Source organism: Oxyura jamaicensis, chromosome 1, assembly GCF_011077185.1.
Source record: "Oxyura jamaicensis isolate SHBP4307 breed ruddy duck chromosome 1, BPBGC_Ojam_1.0, whole genome shotgun sequence".
Taxonomy (NCBI): Eukaryota; Metazoa; Chordata; class Aves; order Anseriformes; family Anatidae; genus Oxyura; species Oxyura jamaicensis.
The window spans coordinates 161,065,294-161,086,418 of record NC_048893.1 but is presented as its reverse complement, the minus strand read 5'-3'; the positions used below and the strand labels follow the sequence as shown (position 1 = coordinate 161,086,418).

At 38.4% G+C, this 21,125-nt stretch overlaps 1 protein-coding gene across 21 annotated transcripts in view; it reads left to right on the top strand.

The window, feature by feature from the left end:
* LMO7 (LIM domain 7) overlaps window positions 1-21,125 on the top strand; it is a 130,336-nt gene that overhangs the window by 42,998 nt on the left and 66,213 nt on the right. For all 21 annotated transcript variants that reach the window (XM_035320429.1, XM_035320400.1, XM_035320540.1 and 18 more), the window contains one exon: window positions 14,167-14,273. In XM_035320429.1, the coding sequence (XP_035176320.1) occupies window positions 14,167-14,273 (107 nt within the window). Of the gene's footprint in view, window positions 1-14,166; window positions 14,274-21,125 lie in introns of those variants that run through there.

The following is a 21,125-nucleotide window of genomic DNA, read 5'->3' as shown; positions in this document are numbered from 1 at the left end:
AAGAGACTGAACTGGGGTGGAAGTCAGAAATCATGAGACAGTGGGAAGATGAATGAGTTCTGTGTAGCATAAGGCAAGCTTGATGTATCTGTCAGAATAATTTGTTGCTCATTGCTCAGGAGAAATAGCTGTATGGTCTGTAGCAATGCTAAGTTTTTAATAAATGTAAGCTTCCATCTGAGACCTGGTGGTGAAGAAAAAGTCAATATCTCTTTTGGGGGGGGAAAAAAAAAAGGTAGCTAATGGGAATCCTGCTTTGCAATGTCCTGACCTGGGCACATAAGACCATCTGTCTTTCCTCGCAACTAGCATTAATAAGGTGGAAGTGCAATGCTTTGCTCTGCCCTGTGGTCAAGAAAAGTATCATCACATCAGAGGCGTGAAGGCTGTGGTCAAACCACAGGGCAGAGTAGTGAGCTACTTTTATTTTTTTCAGAATTGTAGACGAAATGCCATCAACACTTTTTTTTTTAAAGCTCATTCTTCATTTCAAATGAGCAGAGATGTTGCTCACTGTCTGTGTGAGAGCTGGATGAGCATGAGCACTGAACATCATCTTCATGAATTTTGTTTCCCTTTTATATAAGGCTTCCCTTTTATATAAGAAAACTGCTCATCAGTAGGCAGGTTTGAACCAGGTAGTCCCAGGTTTAAACATGTGCATCTGAAAAACTGTAGAGTTTCTAGAGAGGAATTTTTTTGTTGTTCTAGTGTGTGACTGGGGTTGCTTTAGGGTGAAGAGTGTCTTGCTAGTTTTCCAAGTAGTATTTTTCAAACACTTAAGTTCCTAGTTCACCCAGGCCCAACATGCCCTTCTGACAAGTGCTACTCAAACATCATTCCATCTCTCCTTTAATACGGTCTAATATAACAGCACTGTGTTATTTAGTGTATTTATTTAATGTATCAGAAGAAATTAATTCCATTTGAACCAAAACAGCCACCTGAAAAAGAGAGGGAGAGCCACTTTGTTATGGAGATCATCAACATGTAACTCCTAAACCAGTAAAGTGCTAGTAATAAAAGGAAGAAGGTATAAATATGAAAGAAAATTATACCAAAATAAAAGGGAGATAAAGACAAGGGTGGAGAAGATTCAAAAAAAAAAAAAAATGTTGCCACTAAAAAATATTTTTCTGAGCCTTTGTGCCTAATGCTTTGCAAACCTTGGAGACGCCCTGGTACTTCCTTATCAGTTGTCATCAGGTATAGCTGGCCAAAATTTTCTGTGGGAATGTTTTCTTGACGCAGTTTGTTTTTTTCCTTGTTGGAGGAGAATGGGAATGGCAAGCAGAAGAGATTTTCACTTTGCTGTAGGATATCTTAAAACAGTTTTTTTTTTTTCTTTTTTTTTGAGATAAAATCCACACAACACTGAAACAATCTTCACTTTCATTTTGTGTGTTTTCTTAGGATTTGGCTGTGAAGTTCCCTCTCTAGATTATATGAACTCAAATTACTTATGTTTTCCACTTAGAAAATTTTAAAAAATGATGGCAGTACATTAGTATGTTCTTACAGAGAGTTTTAAAAGCGACGCTACTTTTCAAATATTTTGGAGTCATTCCTTCATGCTGGAAATCTTGACTGCATTATTTTTTTCCTACTTTCCTAGTTCATTGTTTTTTAGTATAGCCTACACACAGGTCTGTGCTTTCTGTCTCCTTGCATTTTGCTTTTTCTTAAAAACAAACAAACAAAAACACAAACTTTTAGCTTTTTTAGTATATTAGCCAATTTGCAAATCAGAAGTTTAATAATATGGGCTACATTAGTAATATTAATAGTAGCTTGTGTGGTATGAGAGAATAAAGGTATGGGGACCACTTAATTCTATTCCTTATGAAAAATGTGGAGAGGCAAATGCACAAATACATGGAACAAGTTGCATAACAGCTACTGCTGTTTATTTGGCCTTGCTACCAAAAAAAAAAAAAAAAAAAAGGCTGCAACCTGGATAGAATTGCTGGTATTGCAGCAGCTAACAGTATCCAAAATCTCTCATAAGAAAAAGTTAGCCTCATAAATTTTGGTTGGGAGCTGACTAATTAGTTAATAAGCATTTGACTTGCTCTGCTTGCTTGTCTAATGTTTCTTTTTGCAGTGACAAGAGGGCTGGATGTGCTGAGAGAACATTATACTGAGTGATGTGGAACATTGCTTTTTCTCCTGAAGGTTTAAGAAACCTTTCTGACAAGTACCAGGGTGTGTTGTAACTCATGTGGCCACAGGCTCTGCCTTGAGTCCTGCCTCCATTGCACTGCTTCTCCCTCATGGCTGATCTGTCTTGTGAGTTTGATTCCTCTTTGGACTGTAAATTCAGAGGTAGAGGTTGTGTGTGTATGCAGCACTTTAGCAAAGAATGAAGTTGCATGAGTACTACGTGATGTGCTTCACCTGCAAGCTGATTAGTCCGATGTTGCCCTTTGGTAAGGCAAGGAACCAGATGATACAAACCTTTTTTAAAAAAATAATAATTCTAACATGAAAACAAAAGGCAGAAGGCTTAACCTATTGCTTTTCAGATGAACATGCACAGCAAGTTGTTGGAGAATTCAAAAGACGTGTTTTAGAGACTTCTATCTACTTGGTGCAATCTTTGCTTATATGAATAGAGTTTTACAGTAACAATTTGTTGTTTCTTGTAACTTTTGTTCATACTTCAATGTGTCTAAAAGTTGAGAGGAATAGGGAGAAAGTGAATTTGCTTTGATGGAACTTGCACTGTGCATCCACCTCCCATCACATCTGCTTTCCTTCGTGAGGCACCCTGCAATGTTTTAGGCAGGCTTAGTAACACTTCAGATGAGAGAAATTATATCAGTTTCCCCTTTACAGTAGTAATCTATCTCTCAACATCCCTTTTATGCTGCAGGTAACAAAATACTTCTCAAAACTGTTATTTTACTTTTTCCTGTGGGAGGCACGATATTTTAAATAAAGAAATGTTAATTGCAAGGAAAGATGGTGGAATTCTAAGCAGTTATATTTTACTATGCCTTAAAAAAATGGAGGCAAAGTTCTCAATGCCTTTTTTTTTTTCCCCCTCCTTTCCTTCAGATATTTCAGCTTTATGGCTAGCTTCAAGCCTGTCTGCTCTGGCAAATTACACAGTTTTATTGAATATTGAAGAGTGTTTTAATGTGGTATGTTTATGGCATTGTTTCCAGTAAGTGCAGTAACATATCCAGATTTTTAAAAGGCTTGAACTAGATGAGAGCTTCTACATGACTGTTACCAAATAGGTGACTGGGATACACTTTAAGTATCTAGTTTTGTTCTGACAAGTACAATTACATGGGAGGGGGAGACTTTTTTTCTTTGATCAGTGGTCCAGCTGAAGTGCTCAAACAAGTTTCCTGGACATAAAGAATTTATATTAGTCTAAGAAAATATCTTTTCAGCTGTGAAGTGACAAAGGGATGGTATTTCAAATATAACCATCAAACAGTGTGCTGCATTTTTTTACTTAAGGAATTTTAGTGAATTTTTTTCAGCACTATGATAAAATGTGATTGGAAATTAGCATGTGTATTTCCAATGTAAAAATCAGACACGTTAGTTACCTTTACTTCAAACTCAAACAGATTACCTCAAATTTGGAGAATAATGGAAAACACACACTGGAATGAAAATGCTGTCAATCTATAAATTGACTGATGTTTTTAGAAACCTGATCACTATTGCTTAAGTATTTAAGGAAACCTTTACATTTGTATTTAAAAAGCTTTTGAAATGTTAGGTCTCAAAATACTTCATGAGAGGGTACTTACCATTGTTTCAATTCTACACCTCAAGCGTGCAGAGCATGGGCAGAGGAGTTTCAATGGCCTTCCTGAAATCAACCAAGAAGGTCAGGACAGGGATGCAATTTATGATTCTTCAATTCTCTAAAGCTATACAACAAAACAAAGCATGTTTGCGGTGAGTAGAGAGAAGTTAAAACTATAAATTAAATGTCAGGAACAATGAGAAGTACATGGAACTATAAATCATTTTTTGTATTCCTTCTGCTCTCTAATGGGAAAGAGAAACATGGTTTGTGTGAAAATACCCTTGTTAGACAATTAAGAAAAGAGGGTTGTATACTAGAAAGGAAGTATGGTTATTAATAGTTGGGGATGATATTGTTCTATAGTTTTTCAATGACTGATAGTGGGAGTATGTAATCACTGCAGTGGTTTACTGATGTTTTGTGCCCTTCTGCTTGAAAACATATGGCATGTTTCAGCCTTAGCTATGAATTTCCTTTAATTGTTTTCTGTTGCTGCCTAAACACTTTGAAATGTAGGGTGTGGAGAAAGGGGAGGTTGATGCAAACTCTTTGTGACATTTTTAGTAGCTGCTCAAAACTTCTATCAGGCAGAATGAAACCCAGCTGCTGTAATAAACTGGCAGAGTTTTGGGAGGTGAAGATAAAGTGAAATGTATCCAGAAAGATGTAAATGGGGAGAAATTATTTGGTTGAAGACCCCAAAGCACACACACCAAGAAATGGTAGTTCAACTGCTAGCCCTGAAATCTTATCAAGGGGTGGTAAGGGCTGTGCATATTGGTTCATCTCTGTGAATTGGAGATTGTATTTTGGAAGGTTTTAAATGGGACTGTATCTTCCAAGCTGATGTGTCCAATGAGTTACTAGGAAGAGATGTCAAAATGCTAATTAGTTAGTTAAGAATTTTTAAAAAGTAAAATAATATTACTGGCTTCAAGAATTTTCTAATGGGGAAAATTTCGTCCCTCCTTCAGCTCTAAACTAAAGCTCCAAACAAGTATGACCAATTTTCCCTCAACTTGCCAGCACCTAACAAAATATGTAAATATGGTTGTCAAATAAACTGCAAAAAAACTTCAATTTCTCAACTCAGTCAGCTGTAGTCTGTGGTATGCTTTCTGTGTACTCTGTCACTTGCATGCTATTTTTATTTCCTCAAATATCTGATGACTGTTTCTGTGTTTGTAAAGAAACATTCCTTCCGAACTGGAAAGAAATGTTAACCATGTAGAAAAGGTACACACCTTAAATTAAACTGGTGACATTTATAATCTGATTTCTTCCACCTTTGCCAAAGAAATGCAGGTTTGAGACTTCTTGCAGTAGAAAGTGTATTTCAGTGTTTCAGTGTTGAATCTTCATAGGGCAGGCACTACAGTGCTTTTCTCTGTCTTGTCAGATATTTACTGCTCTGAATTTTAAACACCACACATCAATTTCCAAAGAAACTAGATGTTAATTGTAGCAGTGATTTTTTTATTTTTTTTTTTTGTGGTATCAGTGTTGGAGTTGTATATCTGTGTTACTCATTGTTCTGTTTGGTACACACTCCTCATACCACATCTCTCAACGCCTGTCTGAACACCTCTGCACCCATGTGCCTGTGCTGAATCACCCTCTAGTAATGTGTGTAAAAGCTAGTAAACATTGTGCCAACACCTAACACACAGGTTTCATTATAAAAAAAAAAAAAAAAAGGTGGTAGGATGCTGCTCCTTTTGGGGAAACAAAATATGGCTGGCTGGCTGCTGAAGAAGGCAAAGTTAAAGGGAGCTTCCAATTTTATTTTTAAGACCAAGTACTAAATCATAGGTGAAAATCAGGAACTATGTGAACTGAGGATCTGAGGAATTTCCTCTATTTCAAGTCCTCTGGGCAACCAGTGGGGCTGAATTTCATTTATATCAAATGGTTAACGTGTGTGAACAAAAACATGTATATTAAAAAAAAAAGAAACAACAACACATGGGGGAGGGGCAAAAAGGAAAAGCAAGCTCTGCCAAAACTTTCAATGTTTCGAGAACAAGAGTTCTTATTTTATTAGTCATTAGGCTTCAGGGGAGTTTCACCTTTAAGAGGATTACTGTCATCCCAACTCTGCATAGTGGGATAACTTGGCATTAGAGTGTTCTTACACACTTTGCTTGTAAAATCTGCTTTCTCTAAGTTGTTCAGAGAGAAAAGTACATCACTTTATTTATTTATTTATTTGACTTTGATTGGATTGTGTGTAAGTGGTGGGAAAGTTAAGGCTTGTCTAAACAAGGAAATAGCCTGGGATGCTATCCCATACCAAATTTTTGAGCCTATATTTGCTTTATAGTCAATGTGACTGTTACTGAGTTAAATTCCCTTTATATTGTCCCCCCAAATTGAATTCCCTTTGTATTTCCCAAAATGGGATTCAGCCGAGAACTTCACAGAGCTCTCCTAACTGGAAATGTCTGTCTGCCCAGGGTGTCAAAGTGTTGTACTTTTGCCCTTCGCCTCTGTAGTTTACCTTATTTGGTAACAGTGACATCCCTGAAACACACCTGCCCTTTATGACTTGTCAATTCCTCTTATCACTGAAGTATTCATTTGGAGTATGTACTGTTGCTATATTGCCTTAGTGAAGTTTACACTGCAACATGATAGAGATGGAGTAGGCCTGGAAGGGACTTCAAGTCCTTGAGTACAGCTGGTCCCTTCCTGTGTCAAGCATGTAGAACACTAGGAATGTGGAAGTCCTACCTCCAAAAAGAAAATTAGTGTTGTCGTTGTTGTTGTTGAGATTAAGGTTAAACAACAACATGCATTGCTACTGTTGGAAATAACTCGTGGAGCTCAATGCTGCAAGAGGTTGCAGACATTTGAGGTGAACTGGGTAGAGCAGGTCTTCTGCTGGCTGTTATCCAGAGTGATGGGGAGTGCCGGGGCTGAGAAATGAAGCTGGGGGAAGGTCTTTCATCGCACTCCTCATATTTTATGTGTCCATAACCAGCTGCTATCATCACATTTACAGTTAGAGATTTTGGGATGGATGGGCCTTTTTGTCTGAAACCAAAGTGGTTATTTTCTAAGGCTGTTTCAAAAGGTGGTTTCCATAATAGTTAAACTCTACTGAGACCTACTGCAACAGCTGTAGGTGAGTGAACTGCAACAGCAAAGAGGAATATTATACTTCTTGATTGTGATTTGAAATCATTGATGCTTGGAACAGACAGTTCATGCCAGCATTCTGGCAGCATGAGCACAAGGGTTTTGAGGGGAAGGCTGGGAAGGAGTCTTTAAATCTTTGGAGAGTTTGTTGCTTGTATCCCTAATCGTGCACAGAGCTAAGCAGTAGGGAAGACTTGTCTGTCAAGAATAATAATATTTTTCGCGATTTTATTATTCTACATTATATGGAAAAACAGTGGAGGGCACACAGAGGGGAGTGGCAAAGCAATTAGCACTGTTTCAGATCTTTGGCCAATGTAGTGCTCCATGCATGCTGCTATAGGTGGGATAATTTACAGAACAGAAGCCCTGAGGTCATTTTAAATTTAATTAGGCTTGCAGGATTTTTTTATTTTTTATTTTTTAAACCTTGGTACCAGGAAGGGAAAAAGTAGTTTAGCTATTCCACCCCCTCCTCCTACTTCCAGTTCAAGACTGAACCCGTTAGCAGCCTTCTGTGGAAATAGCAAGAGCTGTAATAGCTCGGGCCATCACATTTTGTAGATGGGACGAACAGGTGGCAGGTACTCAGCAGTCTGCCGTGCAAGGCCAAGGTGTTAATTGTAGTTCCTTGCTCCCAGGCCTGTGGTCAGACCACAAGGTTCAACCCCATTCTCTGCTTTACCCCCTCACCCCTGTTACCACCCCCCACACCCACAACAAGTGCTAATAATCGAAACATAGCTCCAAGGAAGAACAGGTCACCCAACTCGTTGAACAAGATCCTTTTGCAGGTTTCTTCCTTTACCCCACCTCTGAACATAAACAACATGTAGCTGTGTTGTGATGCTGTTGCAAAACACAGCTCTAAATTCTGTATTATACTGATTTGAGCCAGCTTTAGTGGCTACTAAGATGCTGCGTATATGAAAATTGTATGATATCCTAAAAACAACCAAAACCCACCCTCTTTTTGTCATAGAAAAATTTCCTTTCTTGAGGGAATGCAGATGTCAAGAAGGTTTTCTCATGAAGGAGATACAGCATAAGCTTTCAAGATTACTCCAAATGTTTCCATAAACATAATACTAAGAAACATATCTGTTAAACATGGGCTATTCAGTTGGTTCTTCAGAAGTTGTTAGCCGAAAAAATATATCACTCTCTCTTCCTAAAATGTCAAAAGTTCTTTGTTTCTAGGCTCTGTAGGTAGTGGTTGGTGTTTTTTATTATTTCTTCTTTTTCTTTTCCTCCTACTTGGGAGCCTGGAAATTGAAAACAACTTCTGGCACCAAATCAGTCTGGATGATGCTGTAACATTTCAGTGCAAATCTGTTCCATGCTACTGAGAGCATAGGGTGCTGGTATGAAATTCTGTTCCCTTCCTTCCCCATCACCCTCTGCAAAGAAAAAATACAAAACAACCCTAAAATCTAACCCCAACAACAATAAAAACTTGAATGACAAAAGAAATAAGAGCTATAAGTGAAGTGGTAGGTATTTTGCATAAGACTACATGAAGGACTGCTTTTGTTTATTGGCCTATCCAGCCCAGAAAAACACCATGTTAATTAAAGTGTTTTTCTCCCAGGTGCCAGCTGAATCAAAAGATGTGCCATAACTTGTATGCATGCAAGATCTCACTGTGTTTTAGTGCATGTGTAGAGCTTCAGAGAAACAGTTAACTAAGGAGATGACAGGCTTACCACACAACATGACTGCACCCTAAAGAAAGCAAATGTATTTACACGCTTCTTTAAATTAATATTCTTGCCTCACCCAGATAATCATGATAATGAGGGATTTATTTTTTAATTAAATTGCAACTCATATATGCAAGCTGAATTTAGTGTGATCTTGCATTGTATGTATAGCCAAAACAATATGGTGGTTGCACATCCTTATATGGAGACCTCTTCCTATCATGTAACAATGCAAGACCACAGTGAAAGGAAATGTTTATTTTTAAAAATATTTTACTCACTATGCTTCCTTTCTCAGTTTTTTTTTTTTTTTTCTACTTAAGGCCACCTCTTCCTTGATCCTTTTTCATCTTTTCTTTATCTTCAATTCCCTGTTGCTCACGCTATTTTTTTCAATGAAAACTTTTTTTTTTTTTTTTTAAGATCTTTAGGAGCCTGTGTACTTCCCCACCACCACCAGTGCTGTATGTCTGTATTCATAGTGCTGCATCATTTTATCTCAAACTCTTACCATGTAGATGTCTGGAGCTGACCACAGGTGCAAACACAGCACCACTGTCATTTGTGATCCCCCTTTTAGAATTAATATTATTTTTAAAGAAATTTGTCCACGTTCTCATGTTTTCTTATACAGTGACAGGTTCTTTACATTCTGGAGGGTAGAGATGGAAATGAGCAGCCCAGGATACCACTGTTGGTCCAGAAACCTTGCCTTTCCAACCCTATTCTTCTGCTGGAGCTAGAGGGCTCTGGCACAGCCCTTCTGCCCTTTGACTAGGAGAAGAAGCAGGGCTGAGGCCCAGCAAAAAACAGTAGGGAAGGAGCACTCTGGGAAAGCTCCAGCTCTTTCATCTCCTTCTGTCAGTGAGTATGCAGGAGCAAGGAAGGCAGCCCTGCTCTGCTAGGACATCAGAGGGAGGGCATGGACCACAGTCTTACCAGCATTTTATCTATGTGAAAGTGAAGCACAGGTGAAGACAAAGGCTGTTCATTATACTGGCATGCCATCTTTTCTTGTTTTCAATGTTGGTTAGATGGGGATGCCTTGGTAACAGGCGGAGGGCAGGTTCTATGTTGTGTGATTCCCCGTGAGGACCAGAGAGGCAGGTGCATGCCTGAAAGTGTGTGGTAACGTTTGTCATTCCTCCGAACTGCAGGGTTTAAATGCCAGCTCGTGGATGACCTGCTTCCCACTGCAGGCTGGGTCTCTCTCGTGTTACAACTTTGCAGAGGTTTGGGGTGCGGTTTACTTTGAAGTTTGCGGGAAAAATGAAATGCTAAACGGTAATAGCTATACCTAGTCAGCGTTTTGCGGTGTGCTTTTAATGTAAGTCTGTACTGCTTGTGGGAAACTGAAGTTGTGCTTGGAGCATCTGAAATGCTATACTGTTTCCTCATGTACATAGATAGTCTAGGGAAAAAACACACAACCTGTCCTCCCAATCTCCTTCTGACCTCCCCACTGAAACACTTAGAAAAAGTAATAACATACCCAAAACGAATTGCACTTGAATTTTGTGGTTAACACTTCAGGCTTTATTTTTGTTAGGATTTAAGAAGTGTAATTGTGTGATGCTAATTCCAACTTTAGATGCTCATGGTTATGCATTGATAAAGCTCCATACTGAAAACATCTAGGTGATTTTTGTCTCCTTTCTTCCCATTAGTTCAGAACACTCCTCTTTTAAAAGTCAGAAACTTTTTTTGTTTGTTTGTTTACCCTGTCCCTGAATGTATTTAGTCTTTTGGTCTGTTTGTGTGTCTGTGTGACACAATGTCTTGGGGCTGGTCAGGTCTTTTCTTCCCTTTGCTGTTACTCCCCTTGTGCATGTAGGTGGCAACAGTGTTGTTTCTCATGCTTTGTAGACCCAGGGACCTACAGGCCAGTCAGTCTCACTTCTGTGCGTGGAGAGACCATGGAGAAAATTCTCTTGGAAAACTATGCAAAAAAACCTATGAAAAGGCACATGGAATATAAGGGGGCGATTAGTTATAGCTAACATGGCTTCACTAAGGGTAGATTGTGTCTGACAGATCTAGTGGCCTTCTACAATGGGGTTACAGCATTGGTGGATAGGGAAAGAGCAACTGATGTCATCTACTTGGACTTGCACAAGCAGGGTTTGGAATTGATGATGCTAGTGGATCCCTTCCTACTCAGGATATTCTATGATTTGATGCTATCCTTGGCATAGACCTTATAGCAGCCTTCCAATACATAAAGGGGGCCTACAGGGAAGCTGGGGAGGGTATCTTTTTCAGGGCATGTGGTGATAGGGCGAGGAGGGATGGCTATAAACTAAAAGAGGATAGATCTGGATTTGCCATTAAGAAGAAATTCTTGACTCAGAGTGGTAAAGCACTGGCAAAGGTTGCCCAGAGGAGCTATGGATGCCCCATCCCTGGAGGTGTTCAAGGCCAGGCTTGATGGGGCTGGTCTGGTGGGAGGTATCCCTACCCATGGCCGAGGGGTTGAAACTAGGTGATCTTCAAAGTGATCATCTTCCCTTCCAAACCAAATCATTCTATGACTCTGTGATTTTCTTGTCATACCCAAATCAAGCTCTCATATTCTCTGCTTATTGTATAGGTTCCTTGTCTTTTTCCTTACTATTCCACTCCTTTTTCTTTGCAATTCTGCTGATTTAAATCTTTCTTAAAATTAGATGCTCTGCCCTGATGTACAGAGATTGGGAGCATCTTGCTGGCAGAAGGGGCGTAGGGATACAGTCATGAAAACCATTTTTCTCAAGCATGCTGCATGGATGTCTTGTGGTCACCAATAAATAGATCTGGTATGTTGTGTTTCTCCAGATTTGAGGTCTGATTTTTTTAAAAAATGTATCTTTCTGTGTGTGTGTGTGCACTAAGTATGATGAGATTAAGATTGCACTACAGCCTTTGAAGCTGAAGAGGTAATTATAATAAGACTAATGATTGTTATATTCCATGACTTGGTAAAAGGAATAGCGTGATGGTTGCTATATTTGAGCACATTAATCACAGAACAATGTTCCTGTTCACATTTCCAATGATGAATCTAATTGTTGACAGCTTGTCATTTTTTTTTTTTTTTTCTGCTTATTTCTGTGGTACTGCTTAAAATTCATTTTCAGGTTCATTATTCTGTTAAACTTTAAAATGTCTGCTAGCTGTTTCGAGACTTGTAGCTTCAGTGATCTACTATGATAATTAGGGATGGTCAAGAATAACTACAAGCACATTATCTAGAAGTACTGATTAGTTGAAGGTACGCTTTTTTGGGTCAATATCCAAACTCAAGCAACAGACTTCTGGGTGATTTTCTGCTTGGGTATGAATCCCAGGCCCTAGCCATAAGAGGGTTTGCAGCTGGGACAGTCACCTGAGAGATGGTAAGCATGATCAAATTGCTGGTTTGGGAACTGTGGAAAGGAAGACTTTCAGCTGTGTTCTAGACTGCACACAGGTGAGTGCCAGAACTGGCTGTATTTTTTCTCTTCTTATTTTTTACTTTTTAAAATTTCCCTCTTCCTTTTTTTCCATGCACTCTAAGTGCCATATATGACTTATTAGGAAGTTCATGTTTGATAGGTTTAATTGCTACAACACCTCCAAACTTCATTCTCTCATATGCCAACAATTTGGTTGTTGTACAGCTGAGCCATCACTGATGAGCAAGTACTTCTGTTTTTATTACACTTGGGGTGTAGTCAGCATTTGTTTTTTCTAAATCTGACTCTTCTTCCTTGTTGGTCTTCACAATAGACTCATTCTCTGCAGTTCGGTTGGCATAAGCCATCAGTATGGGAGGCTGCTCTGTGTTTTGGCAACTGGTAGACCCATCAGAGCACACTATTTTGGAACTTGCAGTTAGACCATAATTAGTGGCCTCTCCCATATGAAGGAAATTGTGCATTTTCAAGTTTTTGAGGTGTTGGTACCAAGGTGACACTTGAATAAAAATGGTACATCTAGCTAGCTTTCCTTGAAGGTGTAAAGAAGATTGGAAGGAAAAGGAAGTGTCCCCCATTAGGTTACACCCCCCAGCACAAAGCTCTACCTTGGCCACATGTGTAGGCAGCCTTCTGCGTACTGCAGGAGCTGGTGCAGAGGTGAGGTTACCTGTCCTGTATTGTTCCCTGTTGCTTCTGCTGATGTGCCACCATGTCATGTCCCCCGCTGTCATTGTCAAGTCGCTTCTCTCCTCCCCTCCATCTCCAGCAGAATAGCCCCCACTGGAGCACATCACATGTCAGACCGTGGGGCGCAGCACTGGTGGGCTGGGAGTCAGCTGGGATCATTCAGATGTGGTAACGCAGAGCCTGCAGCCTGCATGGGGAATACCTTGTTCAAATATTTTCCTTGAATGAAACCATGTTTGCAGACAGATAAGAAATACTAGAATCCTGGGGAGCTTCAAAACAGAAGGTTGGGTTTGTTTTACTTAAAGTAAAAACATATATATAAGTCTGTATTTGAAACAGCTGTCACTTTGTGTTTTTGTTATTTTTATTTTAAATTATATTGTTATATCCAGTGAGGATATGTCTTAAAAATAAATAAATTAAGAAAAAAGGTTGGGGGGGCGTTTCAAGTGTGTGAAATTGCTGATGTGGAGCTCTTTCATACTGTGAAACTCATAAAAGTACCTTGACTTTACAAACCCTCTGAATGACATGGCTGTATGTGGTTTATGAATTAAGTAACTCTGTGTACCTTTTCCTGTGGCGTTCAACCAAACTGAGAAGTGTGCAAGAGGGCAAATTCTTTTGTTGTTGATAGCATTCCATGTTAACGAGAAGGAATTTCTTGCTTATTGCCTATTGTTTTTGAAGTGGAAAGAGATCACAACTTGTATAATCTCTCTATGTATCACTGGAGTCTGCTTTTTCTTCTTTTTTTCCCTGTATCCTGCTATTGCAGGTCAGTTGATCTGTAACAGGTGCAGCAAATGGGTGCTGCAATACACTGTACCTACAGTTTGTTCTATGTTGGTGTTACAAGGGAGGGGGGTGGAGAGAAAGGGGGAGGATCGAGAAGGAGAGCAAAACCCATAAGTGAGGAAGCAGCAGGGCTGAATACAGTTTGGTTGCTGTCTCTCAGGAGCTTGCTCAGCAACCAAACCCAGATTCCAGGTGCAGTATTCCATAATCGGTCTGTAATCATAGAAACAGCATGTTCCTCCTCTTCCTCCCCTGCCAAGAGTTTCTGGGTGGTGAATGTCAGTAGCTGGAGTTATTTTTAAAGGCAAGAGGTGAGGCTTGTCGTGCAAAGCTAGAAAGGGGGCGTTTGTTTGCTGAACAGAGCTGACATCAAAGTGGAGATTGCTGCCTACTGGCTAGCCGCTGCTTTATGCCAGGTAATCTTTAACGTACCAGTCAGTCGCTAAGATCACAACCTGCATGTGTATATGAGAAACGACCTGTATTTATGATCTAGAAGATTTGCTTTTTTTATTATTATTTCCATGAGCTGGGCTTTGACATTTAGTGGCTCGCACTAATCATCTTGCAAAACCTGCTTAGTGCTTTTAACTAAGCAACTGCTTTCTACTTCTCTTCGCAGGATAATATAAATGTTTTTCTGAAAGCTTGCGAAAATATTGGACTGAAAGAAGCTCAGCTTTTTCATCCAGGAGATCTTCAGGATTTGTCCAATCGAGTTACAGTCAAGTGAGTTCCGTGGTTTTGTTTTTTCACTCCCCTTCTCCCTCTAATCTTAACTGAATATGTTTCTCAGTCCATTTTTAATAATGTTTGCCTATGGAAAATTCATTTCACCTGGTAAAAGCAGTCTGAATACTGTGGTGAGGGTTTATGCATTCTTAAACCTGGTCAATAAGATTTGCACAAACTGAATTTCAGAAATGGATTATTATACCTCACACAAGCAAACTAATTGTTAATGAATATTTACAGCACTTAATATATAAAATGGAAGCTGTTCAGGTTATTTTAAGCTTAGTGCAAAATTAACTGTTAAGTGATATAAAAAGCATCACTTTTCTTTACACTTTGATATTACTGACATAAAATCTGAAAAGCTGGGGTGGTATTTCTGATGCTTATCTGAATTGCTGTGGTTCTTGGGTATGGTAGGGCTGCTGTTTTCACCACTCTAAATATCACTCAGATGTTTGTCACTGAGTGTCACACTTCCCCTCAAAGCGTGTAAAGGTAGAGACCAAGTGCCAAATGGCACAGAGTAATTGTCATCTTTATAGAGAAAGAGTTTTCCTGTGAAATTGAAAGAGTTTGGTTTTGAAATGTAATTACTGAATTTTCTATTTTCTGGATTACTGAGTCTCTGAGAGTTTTTCTAGTTTCTGGGGGGTTAAGGTGGAACTTCATATGTAGGCATTTAACAGGTGTTTTAAGTGTGTGACAGAGAAATATCGTCATGGGACTTCTTGTTTTGTTACAGTATTAGTTGCTTTTATTGTGTTAGTACAAAGGATGAATTTACTGTTGTCTCCCAACAGGAAAAGCTTTAGTGAGCTGTGCTGAAAACCTGTCAAATTAAATGTTAAGAACTGATTCCTGTCTTAAGCTATCAGCTCTATAAAAGAGGAACAGGCAGTGATCTTTCTGTAAATACCAGGAGAAAATATGGTGAAATGACATCCAACTGCTTAAATTAAATATTTTGTAGGTGGACTGGATGGTGCTATGTTACCATGCGCTTTGCCTGGTTTCGGAATGAAAGCTCATGCATTTTTGAGGTCTGATACTTGAGATGGAAATGTGTTTTTCCAGGCTTTGAGTCATACCTGAAACATAATTTCTTGCTAATGTGGTGTTTAGGATTTGGCACCCCTCCAGAACTCTGGTATCCTCTACTTGGCTCGTATATCACACAGAAGGCTGGAGGCTTGGTAACTTCTGCCAAGCCTTAATTATCCACAAAAACACTTGGTAAAGTTATTTTGGTTGAGGCTTACTCTACAGGTATAGATGAGATGGTTGGACACTATCAGGAGCTGGTCTTCAGCAATGTAAATAATGACAGCCTGAAAGCCAGAGGAGGTCAGGTAGGTAGAGTTAGCAAACTGTTGTGCAAGCTATGTTGTCCAACTTGTCCCTACGTTAACTGCAGTGCCCAAGTGAGGTCAGCCATGAAATTAGTCTAGTGGGTCTGCAACTGTGGGTTTCTTCTGTTTTGTTCCATTTATTTGGATCCTTTGAGAACTACTAGTTCTTCCAGGAGCAAAGTAAGGTCGGAATGTGAATTTGTCATAAGGCAACAGGCATATTGCATCATACCTGCTTGGCAATAGATTAATTAGTGTTTTTCAAAAAAGCAGATTTGATTGCTTCTTGTGGACAACAATGAAGGGAGCCTGGGTTATAGTTGAAAGAGCTGCCAACTATATAGCTGTGCTCTTTTAATTTGTTTCAATAAAAGTTTGATTTTCCACACATTATGTATCATATAACAGTTCCACAGTATGTTTAAAATGCTTGCAAGGTAATTCAAAACTTCTCTATCTGACCACACTGTAAAGTGGTAACTGAGTTATGCTAACTCATTTTGACATGTTTAGGAGTTTGTGGAGGGACAGGAGGGACATTTTATTCCAAGAAATAGAGGAAATAAGTTATACAAAGATACCTCTCCACTGAAAAGTTATTATGCATGATTCGATCACCCGGGGGCAAGATAGTCTTCAGACAGTTTCCAGAGAAAATCATATGTGTCAGGAGAGAAATACTGATGAGGAGCTTGCTGATTTTTTTTCATGTATTAGAAATGTGTAATATCATACATTCAAGTGGAATTAGACACTTCAAAATAAGTTGGATGCCAGTCATCAGAAAAGAGATACTGTTTCATGTGTTGCTTTTGTGTTATCCTCTGTTAACCCTGGCTTCAGTGTTAAATCACTTCTTGTCATGAGGAGGGAAAACTTTCTTGTATGCTGATTTTTATAGAAGACTGTATTTCTCTTTGGGCTATCTGGCATTCCTAAGCAAATTTCTTTTGCTGACATCACCTGAGGCTAATTGCCCACATCTTGAATCAGCTGTGATAGGTTATACAGGATAATATTAATGTGTGCCTGAAGCAGCATGTATTTTGACACCTTGATAGTATTCCTGTTTTCTACTGCAGCACCATTGCTAGTATGTGCTTTTTGTCTACCCAAAGTAGATTAAATAAACTGTTGCTTAAACAGTAAGCTTTTTAAGGCTGAGATTGCTGAGAGCAGTACTTAGTGCTCTGGTAGGCAACTCATGTACTACCAGATGGAAAATGCCAACTTGTGTTGTATGTGAAAAGAGTGTGTAAAGAGGAGGATGTTATTGAAAGGGTGGGTCCACCTCCAGTACTAAGGAGACCACCAGAGCTGTCTTCATATCTTGGAGCAAAACCAGCCTCTGACACTGACTGGGGAGGTTGCATTTCTGTCTGAGCTGTGCTTGGCCTTGTGTGAGTTTGTCCAATTGATTTTTTTGAACCCTGTAATGCCGCTGACACTCAGGGCGTCCTGCACTGGGAAAGTCTTCAGTCTAACGATGCGTTATGTGAAGTATTTCCTCTGCTCCTCCTGTGTCTGATGCCTGATGATTACATTTGGTGTCTCTTGTATTGTGGGAAACTATATGCCTTTGGGCTGTTTGGCATCTTAACAGACTTTGACCTGTCCCACCTGGCCATGCTTCCTTCCCAATTAGCCAAGCTATTTTCTGCTTGTATACTGTATCTGAGCATGCTTGTTGCCTTTCACTGCACCTTGACTGATAACAATCTATATTTCAGCTTCATTAACACATATGACAATGTCAAGCCATTTAGAGATACCAATTCTTGTTTGTATGTAGTGTGGTGTTGTGTCACTTGAGCTTAAGGTAAGACCCTCTGTTGTTTGTGTCTTGCCAGAAGCTATGGTAAGAAATAATTTTCCTATCTGGTAATAAGGTTGCAACTTTCAATTGGTTTTTAATTATTAGTATTTTTATGGTGACTGAGAAGATGCACAGGCATAATGTGAAACCCTTCTCTGTAATTACTGTTGTATCTAGGACAAGAATCCTCTTAAATTTCCAGTATGTTGGACTCTTAGTTCCAAGTGATTATGTGCTTATCCTTTTTTGCAAAGAAAAAGCTGCTTAAAATTTTATTGTTTATAAGTTTGTGTGAAGAGGGCTGGTTAAAATTACTGGTTGTTGTTCAAAGGATTGCAAACTATGCTTTGCCAGATCAGTGACGAGATTAGTCGTTGAGTTATGTGGAAAAACATACTGGCATTGATGGTTTCTTTTCTGCCAATGAAAATGAGTATAGATTAATGCCTGTGACTTATATTTCAGTATTTCTGTAAATCTGGAGAAGTTATTGCTCAATGGTATAGTACAGCAATGTGTCATGTTTTCCAATAAAAATTATCCAGATGGACTTATTTCTCACATACTGTGCCTGACAGTAAATGCATATCTGCTCAGGTATTAGTGTAAATGCATGTTTTCCTCTTAGATTTTTTTTTTCAGTACATTTGACTTTTTATTTTTATTTTTTTTAAGCCTGGGATTTTATTATTTTGAATCAGAAATGTTATCTTCAAATACAGCAGCTTTTTTTTTTTTTTTTTTTTTTTTTTTTTTTTTTAGTAATATGAGGTTGTTATAGTATTTCATTTTATTCTTTTCTAGTTTTATCACAGTAAAAAAGTAATACGAGCTTAGCAACTTGGAGTTTACAGCACAGTTGCCATTTAAAAATGCTAAGCACTTCCTTACCCAGCTCTTCAGAACTGACACACCCAGTTGTTCCCAGCTGTGGATGGGTACTTAGCAAAGCAAAGCCACGAAGTGAGAACTTGCTTAGACAGATATCAAACTTTGGTTCTGATTGAATTTGCTATTCCAATTATTGTTTTAAAAGGAGGCAGCCTAGTGTGGGATAATACATGAAACTATTAAATGTACTAAGCCAAACTTTTGTGTAAGAATTCACTATGCTATCTTAAATAGCAAAGTTTTTTTTTAAAAAAACTAACACAAACCCAATGCCTCCTGATGTTAGTTTTATTGTAGCAATTTTATTCTTCAATAAATATAAAAATATTTGACTCCTATTAATATTATTACTATGGGTTTATATTCTGAGTGGGTCTTGAGTGAAACAAAAATATTGTCTTGTAAAGTAGCAGCAGGTATCTCAGAATAAGATATTTAGATAAGGCCTTCAACTTTTTGCTGCTCTGTACTTCTCATTTATTCATCTTTAGTTCTATATACTAAATGAAGTAGAAATCATATAAAGTAAACAAATAATCCTGTCAGAGAAATCTTGCTGAAGTACAAATAAGTGCATAAATCAGATGAAGTAAGAGCCCCAACATTTCTAACTTTTGGATAGTATTAACTATCAATTTAGAGGTGCTTTAGCACAATTATTTTTCATAACTTCCTAAAGCAAATAACAATCCTGGAAAAAATTGTTTGCAGTGCTTTCTGTAGCACAAAGCTTCATACATCTAGGGCCAACTAGAGGGAAGTAGTAACGACAGTTATCTGTCATGGTTATCATTGTGTTCATGCGATTTCAGAAGCTAAATTTTTGAGACAGGCTCTTTTTCCACAAAACCATTGTTCGGAGATCAGATGCGTGTTTAAAGTAAAGCATGAGAAAATGAAATACTTGCTTACGATCCCGTCACTTAGCCTGTATTCTGTTGCATGTACAGAATTTCTACAAGCCATATCACAAGTGTTGTACCATACTAAACCACCCTTTCCTTTTAGGGGCTGTCAGAAAGTAAGCCTTCTTAGCACTGAGCTAAGCCAAACACAAAACATTCTCTGGTACCTACCTTCTTTATCCTATAAGTCAGATTACTGTAAAACTAGTGCCTCCTTTCAGTGATGAAATTTCTTTACTTGTCTTTTCTGGTGTAGCTGAAAAATGTGCAGGTACAGGGTGCTGAAAATACTGTTAAAGCAGTAGCAAAGAGAGTTTGAATGTAGATGTAGCATCTTTCAGTTTGATGTTATTCATGTGCTTGGAAAGGAATTGCACAAAAATAGATTTTAGCTGCTAATAGATTTATTTTATGTATATATGTTGATGTTTCTCCTGAGTTTAATGTTTTTCCTGTCTAGTCTTGAGGAAAATGATGGATTTCCTGATTTAACTTGTTTCTCATTGAGGATGCTTTATTCTTCAGGGTCAATGAAGGCAAAGTAAGATTTCAGTTCATATGTTATAAATGTTACAGCTGCTGAATAGATCATTGAAGAAAGCAATCTGTGTAGGAAGCCCTGAAAGGGTGGTCTTTCTGAGTGGAGAATTATTGTCAGTGCTCTTAGGCATTTGTTTTGCAAACCTGTACCACCTGTAGTTGTGTTGATGCCTACATGAGAATCTCAGCTGTCATTTAGAAAGCCCAGATGTGTTCTTCCTAATGGTACAGTTAGAAGAAAAGTTTTTACCAAAATGTGCTGTGAGAAAACTAGATGGAAAACAGAGAACACTCTTTAAAAGAAACAGTGATTTAGTAGGAAGAGAGGGTCTCTGACTCTTCAAATGCTCATAATTCAATCATGAACATTGGACAGCTAGTCTCAGCCTTTGGGGGAATTCTTTAGGTTTGCTTTGCCAGTAATGCTCAGCAATTTGAACTGTCTGGCAATTGACTTAGGTAAAGGTTTGAGATGTAATAAAAAACACTTCTGAGACTAGTATCCTATCTTGTCCTTCACAAAGAACTGCCCGATTTTGATCAAAGGAGGCATAGTCTAACACCATGGAAGTAGAGATTTTTTTAAAAAATAGAAGAAAATGTGAGTCAATTTATGGTCAGGTAGTTCAGAGTTGGTTTGTTGTTGATAATATTGAATTCATACTTGGGTCTTCTTGCATATCTAATGTACTTACAGAGTTAGTATAGCTTCTTGAGTTCTTTTTACTCAAGAATTTCAGGCTTATAATGAGAGTATATGATGGACCTGAGCCTGAGTTTGCTGTAGTGATTTAATGTTACTAATAAACACACAATATGAGTTGAAGAACCTAGTTCTAATTTGGCTGCTTCTTAAAAAAAAAAAAAAAAAAAAAAAAAAGGAAACACCCTTAACACCCTTTCCTGCCTCTTTATTTATCCAGTTGTGGACTGGATGAAAGCCAAGAGCTTCAGTGTTCAATGCAAGAAATATCATGGTAGTTAGCCCTAAACTCAAAAACTTTTACCTGTGTAAGGTGTCCAGATGGTACCTGTTTGACTGAAAAGTCAATCAATCCAAAGGTACAAAGTTTTAAGAAACTGTCCTTGAATTCAAGTTGAGGGTGAAAGGAATAAAAGAATGAGTTTCGTGGAATTAAAACGTTTCTTTAAAACAAAATTTTATTAGAATAATGAATGCTGCTTTTTAAGATAATTTACTGAAATCCAGGGAAATAATGCATCTTACACATGTGGTTGTAATAGGGTTTTATTGTGGTAACGAAGTTTCCTAGTGACTACTGTTGAAATGGAAAAGTGCAGCACCTTCACTACAGAATAATTTAGAAATGTTCCTATGACT